Source organism: Dasypus novemcinctus, chromosome 29 (genome assembly GCF_030445035.2).
Source record: "Dasypus novemcinctus isolate mDasNov1 chromosome 29, mDasNov1.1.hap2, whole genome shotgun sequence".
Taxonomy (NCBI): Eukaryota; Metazoa; Chordata; class Mammalia; order Cingulata; family Dasypodidae; genus Dasypus; species Dasypus novemcinctus.
In genome coordinates this window covers 5552929-5567454 of record NC_080701.1, presented here as the reverse complement: position 1 = coordinate 5567454, position 14526 = coordinate 5552929, and the positions used below count along the sequence as shown (strand labels likewise).

Genomic DNA, 14526 nt, shown 5'->3' with positions numbered 1-14526 from the left:
GCGGGGCGCGCCGGACCCGAGGCCGAGGCGGCTGACGCGGGCCGCGCGCTCGGCGGGGCGGCTTCGGGCGGCGGCGGCGGCGGCGGCGGGGCCGCGCGGCAGATCCCGCAGCCGGAGCCTGGGCGCCGGGCCTCCCCGGCGGGCTTGCTGGGCGGGGACGGGCCGCCGGCGCTGGGACCCCGAGCTCCGCGCGCGCCTCAGGGCCTCGGGCCGGGCCTGAGGAGGATGAGCTGGCTCTTCCCCCTGGCCAAGAGCGCCTCGTCCTCGGCAGCCGGGGCGCCCGGCGGCCTCACCAGCCTGCAGCAGCAGAAGCAGCGCCTCGTCGAGTCCCTCCGGAGCGCGCACGCCAGGTGACCGGTCGCTGCCTCCCCGGCTGCGGGAAGCCGGAGGGCGGGAGGGCGGGCCGGCCCTGAGCGCGCCGAGCCCCTCGGCGCCGCCGGCCCCTCCCCGCTTCCGGCCCCGGCGCCTCGTCCCTGCCCTCGCTCCTGAGCCGTCGCCGGCCACCGTCACCTCCCCTAGTCCGTGACCGCTGTCCCCGCTTCCTCGCTCACCTTTCCTTTGCCCCGCCTGTGAGCCTTGGTGGCAGTCGTTACCTTCTGTACTTGGCTAAAGAGAAAAGCCGAGACGAATCTACTTTCACAGAGTGGCGCGTATTCAGGGAAAGGGAAGCCAGAGTTTCCAGCAGTGCGTTCTGCAGCCTGAGAATGCCGCGCTCGCCCCTCTTGGGGCTCCGAGTCCGGCCCCATCCCCGCGGCCTGGCCCCATCCGGCAGTCGCCCGCCCACGTGCCTTTCCCACTGTTGGTTATTCCTGTCGCCACTCCCGAGTGCTGCCGGACTCTCCTCCTGATTGTTGTCTCTTCTCACCCGATGGGTTTCTTGTTCCCCGCATGGTCAGATTAGAAATCTTTCGTAATTCAATTTATTTCAACCGTTTTGACCGGAAACTGGTTTTCTGCAGACTGTTAGGTGCGGACGTGTGTGACCTCTAATGGTTTTCAAAAATTATGGCTCTTTTTTTTTTTTTTTCAATTTATATGAATTATGCAAGTGTGTTTAAGTTTCGCAGCATATATTTAGTGTAAAGATGTCAACGTCATTCAGTCCTATGCCCCCCCCCTTTTTTTTAACAAAGGGAAGTTACTAAGTTAAAATCCTGCAGTTCTGAGGCTGTGAAAATATCCAGATCAAGGCATCAACAGAGATGCTGTCTCACCAAAGGTCGGCTGCTGGCAGCCCTGGACTCCTGCCACGCCACAAGGCACAGCGGCAGCCCTGCTGGAATGTCTTCTCCAGGCGCACCTGGAGCTCAGCTGTGGTCATCAGGCACATAGTAGGACTTCGCGGTGTTGCCTCATTTCTCCCCTCCAGGCCTCCTGGCCTCCTGGCTAGTTCTGCTTAAGGCTGCTCTGTCTGTGGCTTTTCTCTTCCCTGAGTTTGTTGATTTCACCTTCTGGGGGCTTCTCTGTCCCTGCGGTCTTTTTTCTCTGTGCCTCTGGCTTTAATTCCTGTTTAAAAAATACTCCAGTAAAAAGGATTAAGACCTGCCTTGGGTCCTGCAATCTAATCAAAGGGCCTTAACTGAAGCAGCCTCATCAAAAGTGAATCTCATCAAAGGGTCCCGTGAACAAGGCGTTTACAGGCACAGGAATGGTTTGCTTTAATCCACAAGAGGCTTGAACCAGCGTGGAGATTAATCTATGTTGTACTGAGAGTTCATTCTTTATTATTGCTGAGTAATACTCCATTTTATGACTGTATCATAACTTTTATTCATTCTTAAAGGAACACTAACTTTGTTTTTCAGTTAGGATTCTTAGTAATGTTGGTTGAAAATACTAATAGCTTTCTTTCAGTAATCATAAGAAATGCAAGGAAGTAAATAGACCAGAGAAAAGCGCTCAGCCCTTTTTAAAATATTCTTTTCATGCATATAAAATATATATCCTATGAGATAATAAAATTGAATAATTTCTTTTGAGCAAACTGTTAGGGGCCATTTTATCTGTTATTAATTTTTTTCTAAGCAAGTCTATTATCTTATAATATAAAATAATTTTAAATTAAATACATATTTTGGGAGGTCCTGGGAATTGAATTCGGGACCTCATATGTCCAAAGCAGGTGCTCAACCACTCAGCTGCACCTGTTCTGCTCAAATACATTTTTAAAATAAAAATCCATTGTGAAATCAGTTTGGTTAAATGAGACCTATTGCTGACTGAATTTAAGAGGTTCTTGGTTCTTTGTCTCAATTGGTTCTGCTTGTTCAGAACTTTTAAGAGTTAAAAATATGTGGTATCTATTAATAACAAGATTAGCAGATTATTTGTTTTATTGGTAGCTCTCTTTTTGAAAAACATTCACGAAGTTCTTACAAGTCAATCTTCTAAATCAAGTTATGTACTAACTTGTAGGGCTGCTCTTACAAGGTATGCTTATAAAATAAGATGATTCATTTTTAATAAAAATGAAAAAAGTTTGTTCCCGTGGAAGTTGTCACATTGGAAGTCTATAATGTACTGGTACTATTATTGCCAAGACATTTTTTAGAACCACTCCTTTGGAATGAATTGCTTTTTAGCCTTTATTATATGCTATTAAATATTATCAGAAAAGCTTTATTCTTGAGATTTGGAGTTGAATTTTTGAAATATTCCAAAGTTCTTTGCTGCTAAGGCTAGTAAATAAGGAAAGTGATTTATCTGAAATTTATTTATTTTTGTCTCCCAAAGAAGATAATATTTTAAATCAGGAATACTTAATTTGAGGAGTTCTGGAATTGGTTTAAATGATCGTTAAATATCTTAAGTCAAATGCTAAAAGGACCCATTTTTATTTTATTTTTAATTAATTTATTTAATTTATTTCTCTCCCCTTCCCCTCCCCCCAGTTGTCTGCTCTTTGTGTCCATTTGCTGTGCGTTCTTCTGTGTCCGCTTCTGTTCTTGTCAGTGGCCCAGAAATCTGTGTCTCTTTTTGTTGCGTCATCTTGCTACTTCAGCTCTCCATGTGTGCAGCCACCACTCCTGGGCAGGCTGCACTTTTTTCGCGGGGGATGGCTCTCCTTATGGGGTGCACTCCTTACGTGTGGGGCTCCCCTAGGCGGGGGACACCCCTGCGTGGTACGGCCCTCCTTGTGCGCGTCAGCTCTGCGCATGGGCCAGCTCCACATGGGTCAAGGAGGCCCTGGGTTTGAACCGTGGACCTTCCATGCGGTAGGCGGATGCTCTATCTGTTGAGCCAAGTCAGCTTCCCCCATTTTATATGTTGTTTTTTTTAGCCAGGAATTATGGACCTAAAATTGGACATGTGGCATTATCTACATTTTTTATACTGTTATAAACATATTCATTTGCTTGATTCCTTTTAAGTTCTATCATGAAAACACCTAACAGTTTTATTTAATTGAACTATTTTATATTTACAAATTATACTTTGATAATTCTGGAGACATTTAAGTAGGTAATGAGCTTCAGGTTTTCTAGGAATGGTATGTTGCTAGAAAACATGCCATCTACCCATTCTTATGAAGTCCACCCTTTTAACTAATGCCATTAAATAAGCTATCTGGTGAAAGTGTTATGTCAGTACAGTGATAGAGCTATCTGGCAATATGTTGCTGAGGAGCCAAATTCATAATACAATTTGTACTTAAAGATTTTTGTGCAGAAAGACACCATGATTGATTATTCTGAAAATATGCTCTGCATAAGTGAAAAAAATGTTTCAAGCGCTATTTTGATGCCTAGATTATGAAAATCAATATCTTGTTACATGCTGCCCATCTCCCTCATGTTTAGTACTTTATCCCTTCTCCAAATGTGAGATCAATAGCTCTTCTTGACAAATAAGCCTTCTGCTCCTCAGTTCTCTTCTACTTCCTACTCTCTTTTTTCCAACTGTTTACTTTTTTAAACACCTTATAAAATTGATAATTCTACCTCAGGTAACAGTCTTTTAGTTTCCTTCCTCTAATAGATGTAAAAACTTTTTTTAGTTAGCCAAAGAAATTCTTAATCTCTAATATCTTTATTTAGGCCTCTTAGATGTGTTCCCTCATTTTAGTCTCATTGGTAGGGCAAACCAAACAGGAACCTTTCATAGATGACAAAAAAAAAAAAGTGTGTTACCAGAGCATAATACCTTGATTAAGTTTGTTATGAAAGTGGAAACAAAGTTACAGAGACTGGGCTCAAGTAATATATTCCACCTTCTAAGTAACAAACTTCACAGTATTCAATTTTAACCACAAAATTCTCAACTTTATGGACAGGAGTACAACTAATTCTGCTGTCTCTTCTACTTTACTCTTTCAGACACAGTTCAATGTCATTTCAAGTCCATTTCTCTGGCATCTTGGAAGAGCCCCTGTTTTTGTTTGAGTTTCCCCCTCTTAGAGACCAAGTACTCACTGGCTCTTTCAACCCAGTGAGTGCATACTGATTTGTTTAACCACTGGTGATGGTCTCGTTCCCATTGCTTAGAGTAGGCAAGGGAGTAAAGAGTTATTAAGAAAAAGGGGAAGAGTGCACACTCCTAGACATGGATGCGGGCATGCTGCAGAGTGAGGTGTGTGCAGGGATCCCAGGTCAGGCCTTTTTAAAGCCTTTCCTCTCCCCCCCCCCATAATGTTGGGGAGCAGCCCCAGCTATTTACTGTTGATTAGTTGCCCTGCCTGTTAGTTCTAGGGGCTAATGGTGAGGTTTTATTGAAGGTACCTGAGGCTTTGCCTTGACCGCAGAAAGAGTTCCAAATGGGATCTCATGGCCAGGTCTCGTGGGATCTTCCTGGCAGCCTTCTCTTAGGAGGTTTCCAGGTGGGTCTCATGGCCACGTGGTCTGCCGCCGTGTGGTCTGGTGGGCGTGTTTTCTGCTGGGGCTTCCGCTGAGACCAGGTCTTCCCTTTCCCTTTACTAACCTGCTTCTACTCCCCCGCCCCCAGTGTTCACCTTATTCCTAAGGAGGAGCTGAAGGGCAGCGGCCATTCTTCTGTAGGAAGCAGGACTCTTGACCTAATCCTGGTGAACAGAAGTTAGAAAGTCTGCTGCTAAAACATTTTTCTCCATCATAAAAAGAGATGTCTGGATGGAAATCTTCTCTTGTGATTTGGATATTGTAGTCCTACATAGGACATCTGGAACTGCTTGAACCCAAACGAAGATAAGGCTGACGATTGTCTGTGGTGGAGTCGCGAGATGGAAAGCACCTAGATTCATGATAGAGTTGTACTACTAAAATAGCCAACTTTAGAGCCTCCCTGCCTCTGGGCTTGTGTAAGATTAAGAAAAAATAAAACAAAACCAAGAAAACCCTCAGAAGTAGCTGTTTAAGCTACTTCTAGGCTCATTTTCTATTACTTGAAGTTGAAAATACCCTACGGATATACTTACTAATCCCAATATTATAAAGTTCTTCAGAAGTAAGTGTTTCCCTGCACTGTGCCCACAATCAGAAAATATTAAAAACTGATAATCATAACAATGACTCTTAACTATCCAAGTTTCACTCTTTAAAGTTAGTGAGCTTCTTTATTTTATTTCCTTGTGTCTAAAATAACAACCTGGAGCTATGTTATGAGTAATAATTATTATTTGTAATTAGCTATGTAAATTCAAACCTACACAAATAGTAATCCTTCTTTACTACCTTTTATTTAGGGCGATCAACCCCTCCCAAGTATAAGAACTTCTGCATTCATGTTCATAATATTCATTACATGATAATTCTGGTGCTGTTTTTATTTTATTTTCAATAAGAAAATCTTAATTTGGGAGTTACTATGTTTCTCAGAATTACCCCCCCCCCCATTACAACTAATAAAAGGTCTTAATGAAACGAACTCTGAAGTAGGCAGGGGCCAGGAGATAAAAGAGTGCCATTAACTGGCAGTGCAGCCAGCACCAGAATTATGTAATTGAATATTGTTAACATGAATGCAGAAGTTCTTATACTTGGGAGGGGCTGATCCCCTTAAGTAAAAGGTGATAAAGAAGGATTACTATTTGGGTAGCTTTGAGTTTACATACTTCTCTCCCCTATAACTGTTAAGTTTAATTCCTCACAATTAAAAGAAGTTCTCCCCCCAACTCATGGGTTTCTGAGTAAGCTAAATTCCATATTTTTCTACTGATTTCACTTTCAGCTCATAAGGACTCAAGCTTGGCTGCTTGACAAACTTGAAATGACAGGATGTGTGTGTTTTGACCTGTGCAGTGTGGACTCCTTGTAAGTAGGGCTTTTTGATGAGGCTACTTCAGTTAAGGTGTGATCTACCTCATTCAGGATGGGTTTTAATCCTGTTACTGGAGTCCTTTATAAAAATGGAATGAATACAGAGAGAGAGCGTGTCATGGAAGCAAGAAGCTGAAAGCAAAGAAACCTAGAAGAGAAGGGAGAGACCAGCAGGCACCGTTGTGTTCCTAGTGTGGCAGAGGAGCCAAGGATTGCTGGCAGCTGGTCATCAGGAAGGAGCCATCACCTTGATGATGCCTTGATTTGGACATTTGCCTGGACTCCAACCATAAATGAATAAATACTCACTGCTTAAGCCATGGTATTGCTTTGAGCAGTCTCAGGAACTAAAACATTTGCCAACATTTAAAAATCAAGATTTTATATTAAAATATTCAAATTTCTAACTTTCCTTTTAAAATAGAAAGATCTGGCAACAATTCCCACATAGCAACGTTTGCTTGCAGCTGAAAGGTTCTCTTTTCTTTTGCTGGACTGCTCCCCCCCGGCATTGCACCAGTTTGCCATCCGTTTTGTACTACAAGCAACTGCGTTCACTTTTACATTACCTGGACATTATAGATATTTGAAATTATAGCTCTTTTATGGGAGGGAATCACCCTGTTGCAATGAAAAATTCCACAGGAAATGTGGAATGTTAGCCCCATTTTCTATTAAAGCTATAGAAATCTACAAGGTGTCAACATTTTTTACTCCATAAATAGATGCTGAACTCTTACAATGAACTTTGAAATTATGTCTTAAACAATTCCACAATTAAGTGAATTTTAATTTGACACATTGTCATATTGTCTGTAACCAGTGACTAAAACTTTTAATTACAGACTGTATGACACAGTAAAAGCATGTTAAGAAAATTTTTCCTAAATGTGTTTTAGCAGCCCAAGTGTTATCTTTAGTTAATCTTCCCATTTGTAGTATCATCCGTAACTGCTTTTAAAAAAAGTTATGACATGGACAGTTCTCCATTGCTAGTTGAATCCTACCACCTTCTCTTGCCTCAAATAACTTCCGAGCTGCCCCTCGCCTGTACCAAAAACCTGGGTCACCCTCAAGTTACACTCAGCCCTCTCTCCACTGCCACAGGTTCTAACTACCCTTTCTGCTTCCATTCTTGTTCCCTCAATTTTTTTCTTCCACATAGCTATTAGAGTAATCTTTCTGAAATACAAATTGAGCATATCATTCCTCTCAGTAGTTTCTCAACTCTTGTCAGGAAAAGACCGGCTTCCTCAGCTCAGTGCCTCGTTACCACAGAAGATGGTTGTGTGACTGCTGGAAAGATGGTAACAAACAGGCCGTGCAGTTTCTAGGATGGCAAAGGCTCCGGAGACATTTTAGACCCCTTGTTCTTTTGTGGAGCTTTTCTGTCGCTGCTTCCTCTGCCCAGAATGCTACTTTCTTTCCCTTACTCCACTCCCTGGGTGTTAGGTCTGATTTGACTTTTAAAATGGGGCTCAGGTATTTTTCCCCCCAGAAAATCCTATAATCATTATCCCCCATTTAAAAAGATGTTTTCTTCTGTGTTCCTATAGTTTCCTTTGCATCTCTGTTACAGTCCTGTGTTCTGCAGAACGCTGTTCAAAAAAAATATGATGAAAGTAGTTTAATCCGAGTTAAATATACTTGGAAAACAAAGTCAAGCTGTTTACTTTACAATTTCTCAAAGCCTTTAATATTACTAAAGTGCATCAACAATTCCCAAGAGAAGGATAGATCGTGGAATGATTTATTTCAGCTATTTACTTTAAATTTCTGATTTCACAATGATCCATTTTTATATCAGCTGTGCATGTGTATAAATATGTGTATGTAACTGCTCTTTTGTTCCTCTAAGGATATTAATCACACAAAGTTATAGTTTTCTCTTTGCTCTGTTAACTCTGTCTCCCTGCATTTTCCACTTTTTTGTTTGTTTTTGCTTTTTTTGTGGGCTTTTTGGTTTGAGTTTGATACTCAAACCAAACAGAATCATGAGCACTGAATCATGAAAAAGGTCACTTGAAAGAGGTAGCATCTTGTGGGACCCCACCTGGCCAGTCCAGCTCAGCACAGAGCCAGCTCCACTCAGTGAGGATCGCTGGTCTTGGTTCTGGAGGCAGCAGAGTGACCCTCATTCACGTGCTGGGCCAGACCCAATCCGAGGGATTCGTCATTCCAGAACTTGGCCTGCACGCGGAAGGCAGCTCCCCGAGCTCCCTGCAGAGCTCTGCGAGAGCACTGGGGTGGTGCTGCCTGGGAAGAGGGAGTGCTGGCTGTAGGACACCCAGTGCAGTGCCTGGAACCGGGAGGAAACTGTTTCCTAGGGACGAGGAGCATTCATATCCATGTAAATGGGGAAATTCCCAGGAGCAGATGTGTATGCAGGACAAGGCAGTTGCAAGAAAGGATCAGGGAGGCCCAATGCTTTGGCTGTAGTTTCTCTAACCCATTGTATGGATAAGTTCTGAAGCAGAGAGAACTCCCGAGGGTCAGTATGCAAAGACAGTGAAAGGTGTTTTCTTTTTTTCTCTTCTTATTTTTTTTTTTGTTAGCTACTGGCATTCAAGAAAAACTGTCATAGCACTAGCTGAATAAATGCTTAAGGAACAGATGCCTTAAGGAACAGATTCCATCAAAAACACATTAAAATATAAAAATGTCAAGTTTTCAATTTTATAAGATATACAATAAAACAGGAAGTGATGTCCCAGGCAAAGAAGATTAAAGCATTAGAAACTATCAATGAGGAAGACCAGACTTGGACTTACTAGACAAAGACTTTAAACAAATGTTTCTAAATATTTTCGAAGAACTAAAGGAAATCAGGAAAACGACAGATGAACACAAGGAGGATACCGGTAGAGATGGAAATAATGATAAGGAACCAAACAAAGCTGAAGACCAAAGTGAAACTGAAATGTCCAAGAAGGGTTCAACAGCAGATTGCAGCAGGCAGAACAAAGAATCAGTGAATTTGAAGATAAGGCAATTGAAATCATCCAGTGTGAGGAGAAAAAGTAATAAAAAAATAAAGAAAAGTGAACAGAGCCTGAGGAACCTGTAGGACAATATCAAGCATGTTATGCGCGTGCGAGCACACACAGGCACACACGGGGGTCCCAGAAGGAGAGAAGAGACAGGGACCCACACTGCAGCATATTATCATCAAATTGTTGATTTTATTTATATATATATACACATTGCTTTTTATTAAAGAAGTTGTGAGCTTACAAAACAATCATGCATAATATGTAGAACTTCAGTACACTACTCCTCCATCACCACCTTACATTGCTGTGGAACATTTGTAGCAGATAATGAAAGAACACCGTAAGAATATTACCACTAACCATAGTCCATGGGGTTCCTTTGGTTACATGCCCCATATTATTAACACCATATATTAGTATTATACAGTGGTTACAGTTCATGAGCAAACGCTCTTATTTTCCCTCTTAACCACATCTGTCTCTTTCCACATGGTTCACTGTGTTATACAGCCCCATGCATGTACAATCTATTGGTATGTGCATTTCTTTATAATTAGTGTGAACACTTACTCTCTTTATCATAGGCTGCCTTTGGAGATTAAAGGAAGAAGTATAGCTTGCTTCTGTATGGGGCAAGCTGATAGTCTGTGTTCTGGAAATGAGGTTTTTCTGGGAATCAGTAGCTTCCTAGGGGTTAATCACTTTTTGAGACACTTCTACCTTAAGGGCTACCTCACCGTTTTGTTCTGAGTGCAGTTGTTACTGTCTGTTGCTCAGAACAAGCAAGGAAAAGAGAGCTATGTAGCCTATCTGTCGTTCCACATATGTCTCTTATTTACTGCCTGAGAAATGTTCCTGCCTCTTCTTCTGGACTGTTGGTATGCATTGGTTTTGTTTACTTGGAGGACCTTCAAATTGCTCCTAGTTTTATATTGGTTTTATGTTTTGGGTTGTGATTAGTATCTGTGTTTATTTTCTTTTTCTCCCCCCCCCCCCATCCTTCTCCTTATGTCTAATCTCATCTTCTTCTTTTTCAGGGATTCCTCAAAATTTCTTGTCGGCTCACAGTAATTCTTGTTTCCATCCCTGTTATGATTTGCTTTTTATTTGTTTTGATATTTCATGGAGACATTGTCTATTCTCCATCTACCGTCTTTAAGCATCTGAAGCATTTATTTTCAAGGTATACTTACAAACAATACTTGAGTTTCCCAACATGTGGAAAATGCATGATATCCATATATCGAAATGATCTTTTTGACTTTCTCATCAGGTTGTGTGCTCTCACATAGCAGGGTCCATTCTGTATCCATCTTTGTGTTTCCATTGTCTTGCAAAGTGCCTGATATATGGTAACTCTTCAGTTGAACTGAGTCTCACCTATGAAATCCAGGTTTAATCAAAATATAAACTAGGAAATGAATGATAGTTTATTCTACAAGTGGAATCTTTTAACCATAACTAGTACCTTTCTTGTTTTTCAGGGTCTCTTTGTTTACAGTTTTATGGACTATCAAAGAAATAAGGATGCCAGTTATCACACATTCTGATTAACAGAGTTATCTGTTATTCTAGCTTTATTTAGCACCAAACAGAATTAGAGCTATTGAGGTAAAACCATGAATTCCCCTCTCTCAGAGAACCTAGAGGATAATATTATTAATGGGGGTGGGGGTGATATTTAAATTTTCTCTTGTGATATGATACAGAATTACTTTCAAAAATATTGATATAACAAAGTAGTATTACTGTCAGCATAAAGATGTGGCTGTAAGAATTTTTATCAGAGCATGGTTTATAATAGTAAAAATTGGAAACAATCTATATATCTATTAGTAGGTGTGGTGGGTTGAACTCTGTGCCCAATTTAGACATGTTCTTGGTTGTGATCCGCAGTCCTGTAGTCTGAGCCGGTTGTAAATTGTATCTCTTGAAGGTGATGTTGGTGCCGACCCAACTGAATGTGGGTGGGCCTTAATCTGGATTACTAGCATCCTTTATAAGCAGAAGAAATTTAGACATAGTCATAGGAAAGTCACAGCAGGAAACAGAAGCCAGAAGTCAATGGAACCTAGAAGAGAAAGGAGAAGATAACAGTCATCATGTGATGGGAATGCCAAGGAACCCCAAGGATTGCCAGCAGCTGGAATGCTCCCGATGCTAGAATGAAGCAGCCCTGATTTGGACTTCTGACATCTGAAACCAGGAGCCAACAAATTACTGTTGTTTAAGCCAGCCTATTGTGTGGTATTGTCATGGCAACCTACAAGACTTAAGACAGTAGGGAATAGGTTGAATGATAGTTTGATCATTCAGTAGAACACAGTACAGTCTTTAAAAATGATATTGTAAAGTAACATTTACTGATATAGAATTGAGTGGGAAACGAGCAAGTTACAAAGTTATATGTGCAGTATAGTTCTGTTTTTATTTTAAATAAGGCTCGGAAGGCAGAATGAAGGTTAGAAAGTTATATCCCTGTATGTTAACAGTAGTTGTCTTGGATCAAGAACATGGGGGATTTAAAGTATCACCTTTATTTAATCTTTTTTTTTTTTTTTTTAAGACACATAGATCACACAAAATGTTACATTAAAAAATATGAGGTTCTCATATACCCCACTCCCCACTCCTTCCAGGTCAACAACTGCTTCATCGGTGTGGTATGTTCATTGCATTTGATGAGCACATTTTGGAGCACTGCTACACAGTGTGGATTATAGTTTATGTTGTAGTTTATACTCTCTTCAAGTCCATTCATGGGTTATGGCAGGCTGTATGGTGTCCTGCATCTGTCCCTGCAATATCATTGAGGACAACTCCAAATCCTGATAATGCCCCAATATCACACCTTTTTCTCCCTCTCCCTGCCCTCAGCAATTCCCGTGGCCACTGTCTCCACATCAGTGGTATAATTTCTTCCATTGCTAAAGTCATAATAATTCTGTATTCCAAATACCAGTAAGGCCACTCTAATCCATATTTTATTCCTCCATCCTGAGGACCCTGGGATGGCGATGCCCACTCCACCTCTTAACTGAGAGGGGACTTAGATCCCACATGGCTGATGGATGGGATTCTTCTGCTTCCAGTTGTAGACTCGCTTGGTTCCTTGGTGTTCCATTTACTTTTTGATGCCTTCTGTGCCAAGAATATAATTTATAGAAAAAATGAATTGGCCATTCTTAGCTAATGGTTTAAGTAAAAATTATTCAAATTCACTTTGATTTGTTACCTATAAAACTTTTTTGTAAAAGCCAAATGATTTCTGAAAAACTGATCAATTTAAACTTTAATACTATAAATTTAGAAGTCCCCAACTTAGATGGATGCTCTAAATGTTTAATAATAGCTGACTGTTATTTAGCAAGTATCTGGCATTATGCTGAGGGCTCTACGTGCATTATCTTACTAGTAATTCTTTGAGTTGAAGCTTTTAATATCACCATTTCCCATTTGCCAGAAAAGGCTTAGACAGTAAGATGGTTCATTTTGTGTCAGTTTGGTTGGGTTATGTGTCCAGCTGTTTGTGTAAACACTGGTGTAGACGTTAACATGAGGTATTATATAGATGGGATTAGCATCAATAGTCAGTTCACTTTAAGAAATGTGATGGGCCTCATCCAGTCAGTTGAAGGCCTTAAGAGCAAAGAATTTTGGACTCAAGACTTCAACATCAGCTCTTTACATAATTTCCAACCTGCAGCCTGCCCTACAGGTTTCCGAATTGCCAGCCCCCACAACTGTATGAGCCAATTCTTTATAATAAATATATATGGCCATATATCCGTTTAAACACATAGCCTGTTGTGTTTCTCTGGAAAACTCTGACTGATAAAAACAACATGAGAAGGAAGCAGATATGGCTCAAGCGATTTGGCTCCCGTCTACCATTTAGGAGATCCTGAGTTCTGTTCCCAGATCCTCCTGGTGAAGGTGAGCTGGCCCACATGGAGAGCTGACACAACACAACAAGATGACACAACAAAAGAGAAACAGGAAAGACAATGAGAGACACAACAAACCAGAGAGCTGAGATGGCTCAAGCAATTGAGTGCCTCTCTCCCATGTCAGAAGGTCCTGGGATCGGTTCCTGGTGCCTCCTAAAGAGAAGATGAGAAAAGACAAGCGGTTACAGAGGAACACTCAGTGAATGGGCACAGAAAGCAGACAGCGAGCACAAGGAGTGGGGGAATAAGTAAATAAATCTTTAAAAAAACACAGAAAACCAGATGAAGTTACTTGCCTGTGATTACCCAGGAAGTAAACAGGCAGGCTTTTGAGGCCAAGAAGCCTGGCTATGCTTCCAAATCCCTAAGATACTCTACTTGACTTTGAACAAGTGCATCTTTTTGACCAGTATTCTCTTGACGCTATTAAGATTTTAGAGTCCTAAAATAACGTAGAGGAATAAAAAATTTAGGCCATTTTATTGATTATCTGGAGTCCACACCTGGGGAAGCTATCAATATCTTAGTTCAAACCTGATCCACAAAGAGGAACTCATAAAAATTATATCAAAGTCCTAATATTGAGATACCTTCTGGGTCTCTTCCTAGTTCTTATATCTCCTGAATAACCCCCTTTCCATGAGATGTTAAAGTGAAAGCTCATCTACAGCTAAGATTTCTCCATCATTTCTCCATAATTCCATTCCAACACATTTGAAACTTCTAAAAAAATGGGTATTTTATTGCTTTAAAAATTTTTTTAAAGTCCATCATTTACAGTAGGGTTCACTGTTACGTGGTCCTGTGTTTTATCTTTTAATTTTTATTCTAGTAACATATGTAAGACCTAAGATTTCCCTTAACTACATTCAAATGTGTATTTCAGTGTTGTTAATTACACTTGCAATAACATGCTACCATCACCACCATCCATTTTCAAAACTTTACAATCAACTTTAATAGAAACTTTGTACAAATTAAGCATTAATTCCTCATTTTCTACCCCCAGCCCAGCCCCTGGTAACCTATATCCTAGATTCTAATTATGAGTTTGCCTATTCTAGTTATTTCATATTTGTGAGATCATAAAATATTTGTCCTTTTGTGTATGAATTATTTCACTCAGCATAATGTCTTTGAGATTTATCCATGTTGTTGCATGTATGAGGACTTCATTTTTATGGCTGCATAATATTCCTTTATATTTACCACATTTTGTTTATCCATTCATCATTTGATGGACCCTTGAGTTGCTTCCGCGTGTTGGCAATTGTCAATAATGAACATTGTGAACATTTGTGTATATATCTGTTTGATATATACATGTTTTCATAAATATACATGTTTTCATAT

General features: G+C 40.8%; 1 protein-coding gene across 3 annotated transcripts in view; it reads left to right on the top strand.

The window, feature by feature from the left end:
* Positions 1–98: 98 nt before the first annotated feature.
* VPS37A (VPS37A subunit of ESCRT-I) overlaps positions 99–14526 on the top strand; it is a 46770-nt gene continuing 32342 nt past the window's right edge. Inside the window, exon 1 of one of the 3 annotated variants that reach the window (XM_004452081.4) lies at positions 99–350. In XM_004452081.4, the coding sequence (XP_004452138.1) occupies positions 226–350 (125 nt within the window). In that variant the 5' untranslated portion in view covers positions 99–225. The remainder of the gene's footprint in view (positions 351–14526) is intronic. The other 2 variants (XM_004452082.5, XM_058289969.2) reach the window with 2 other exon arrangements.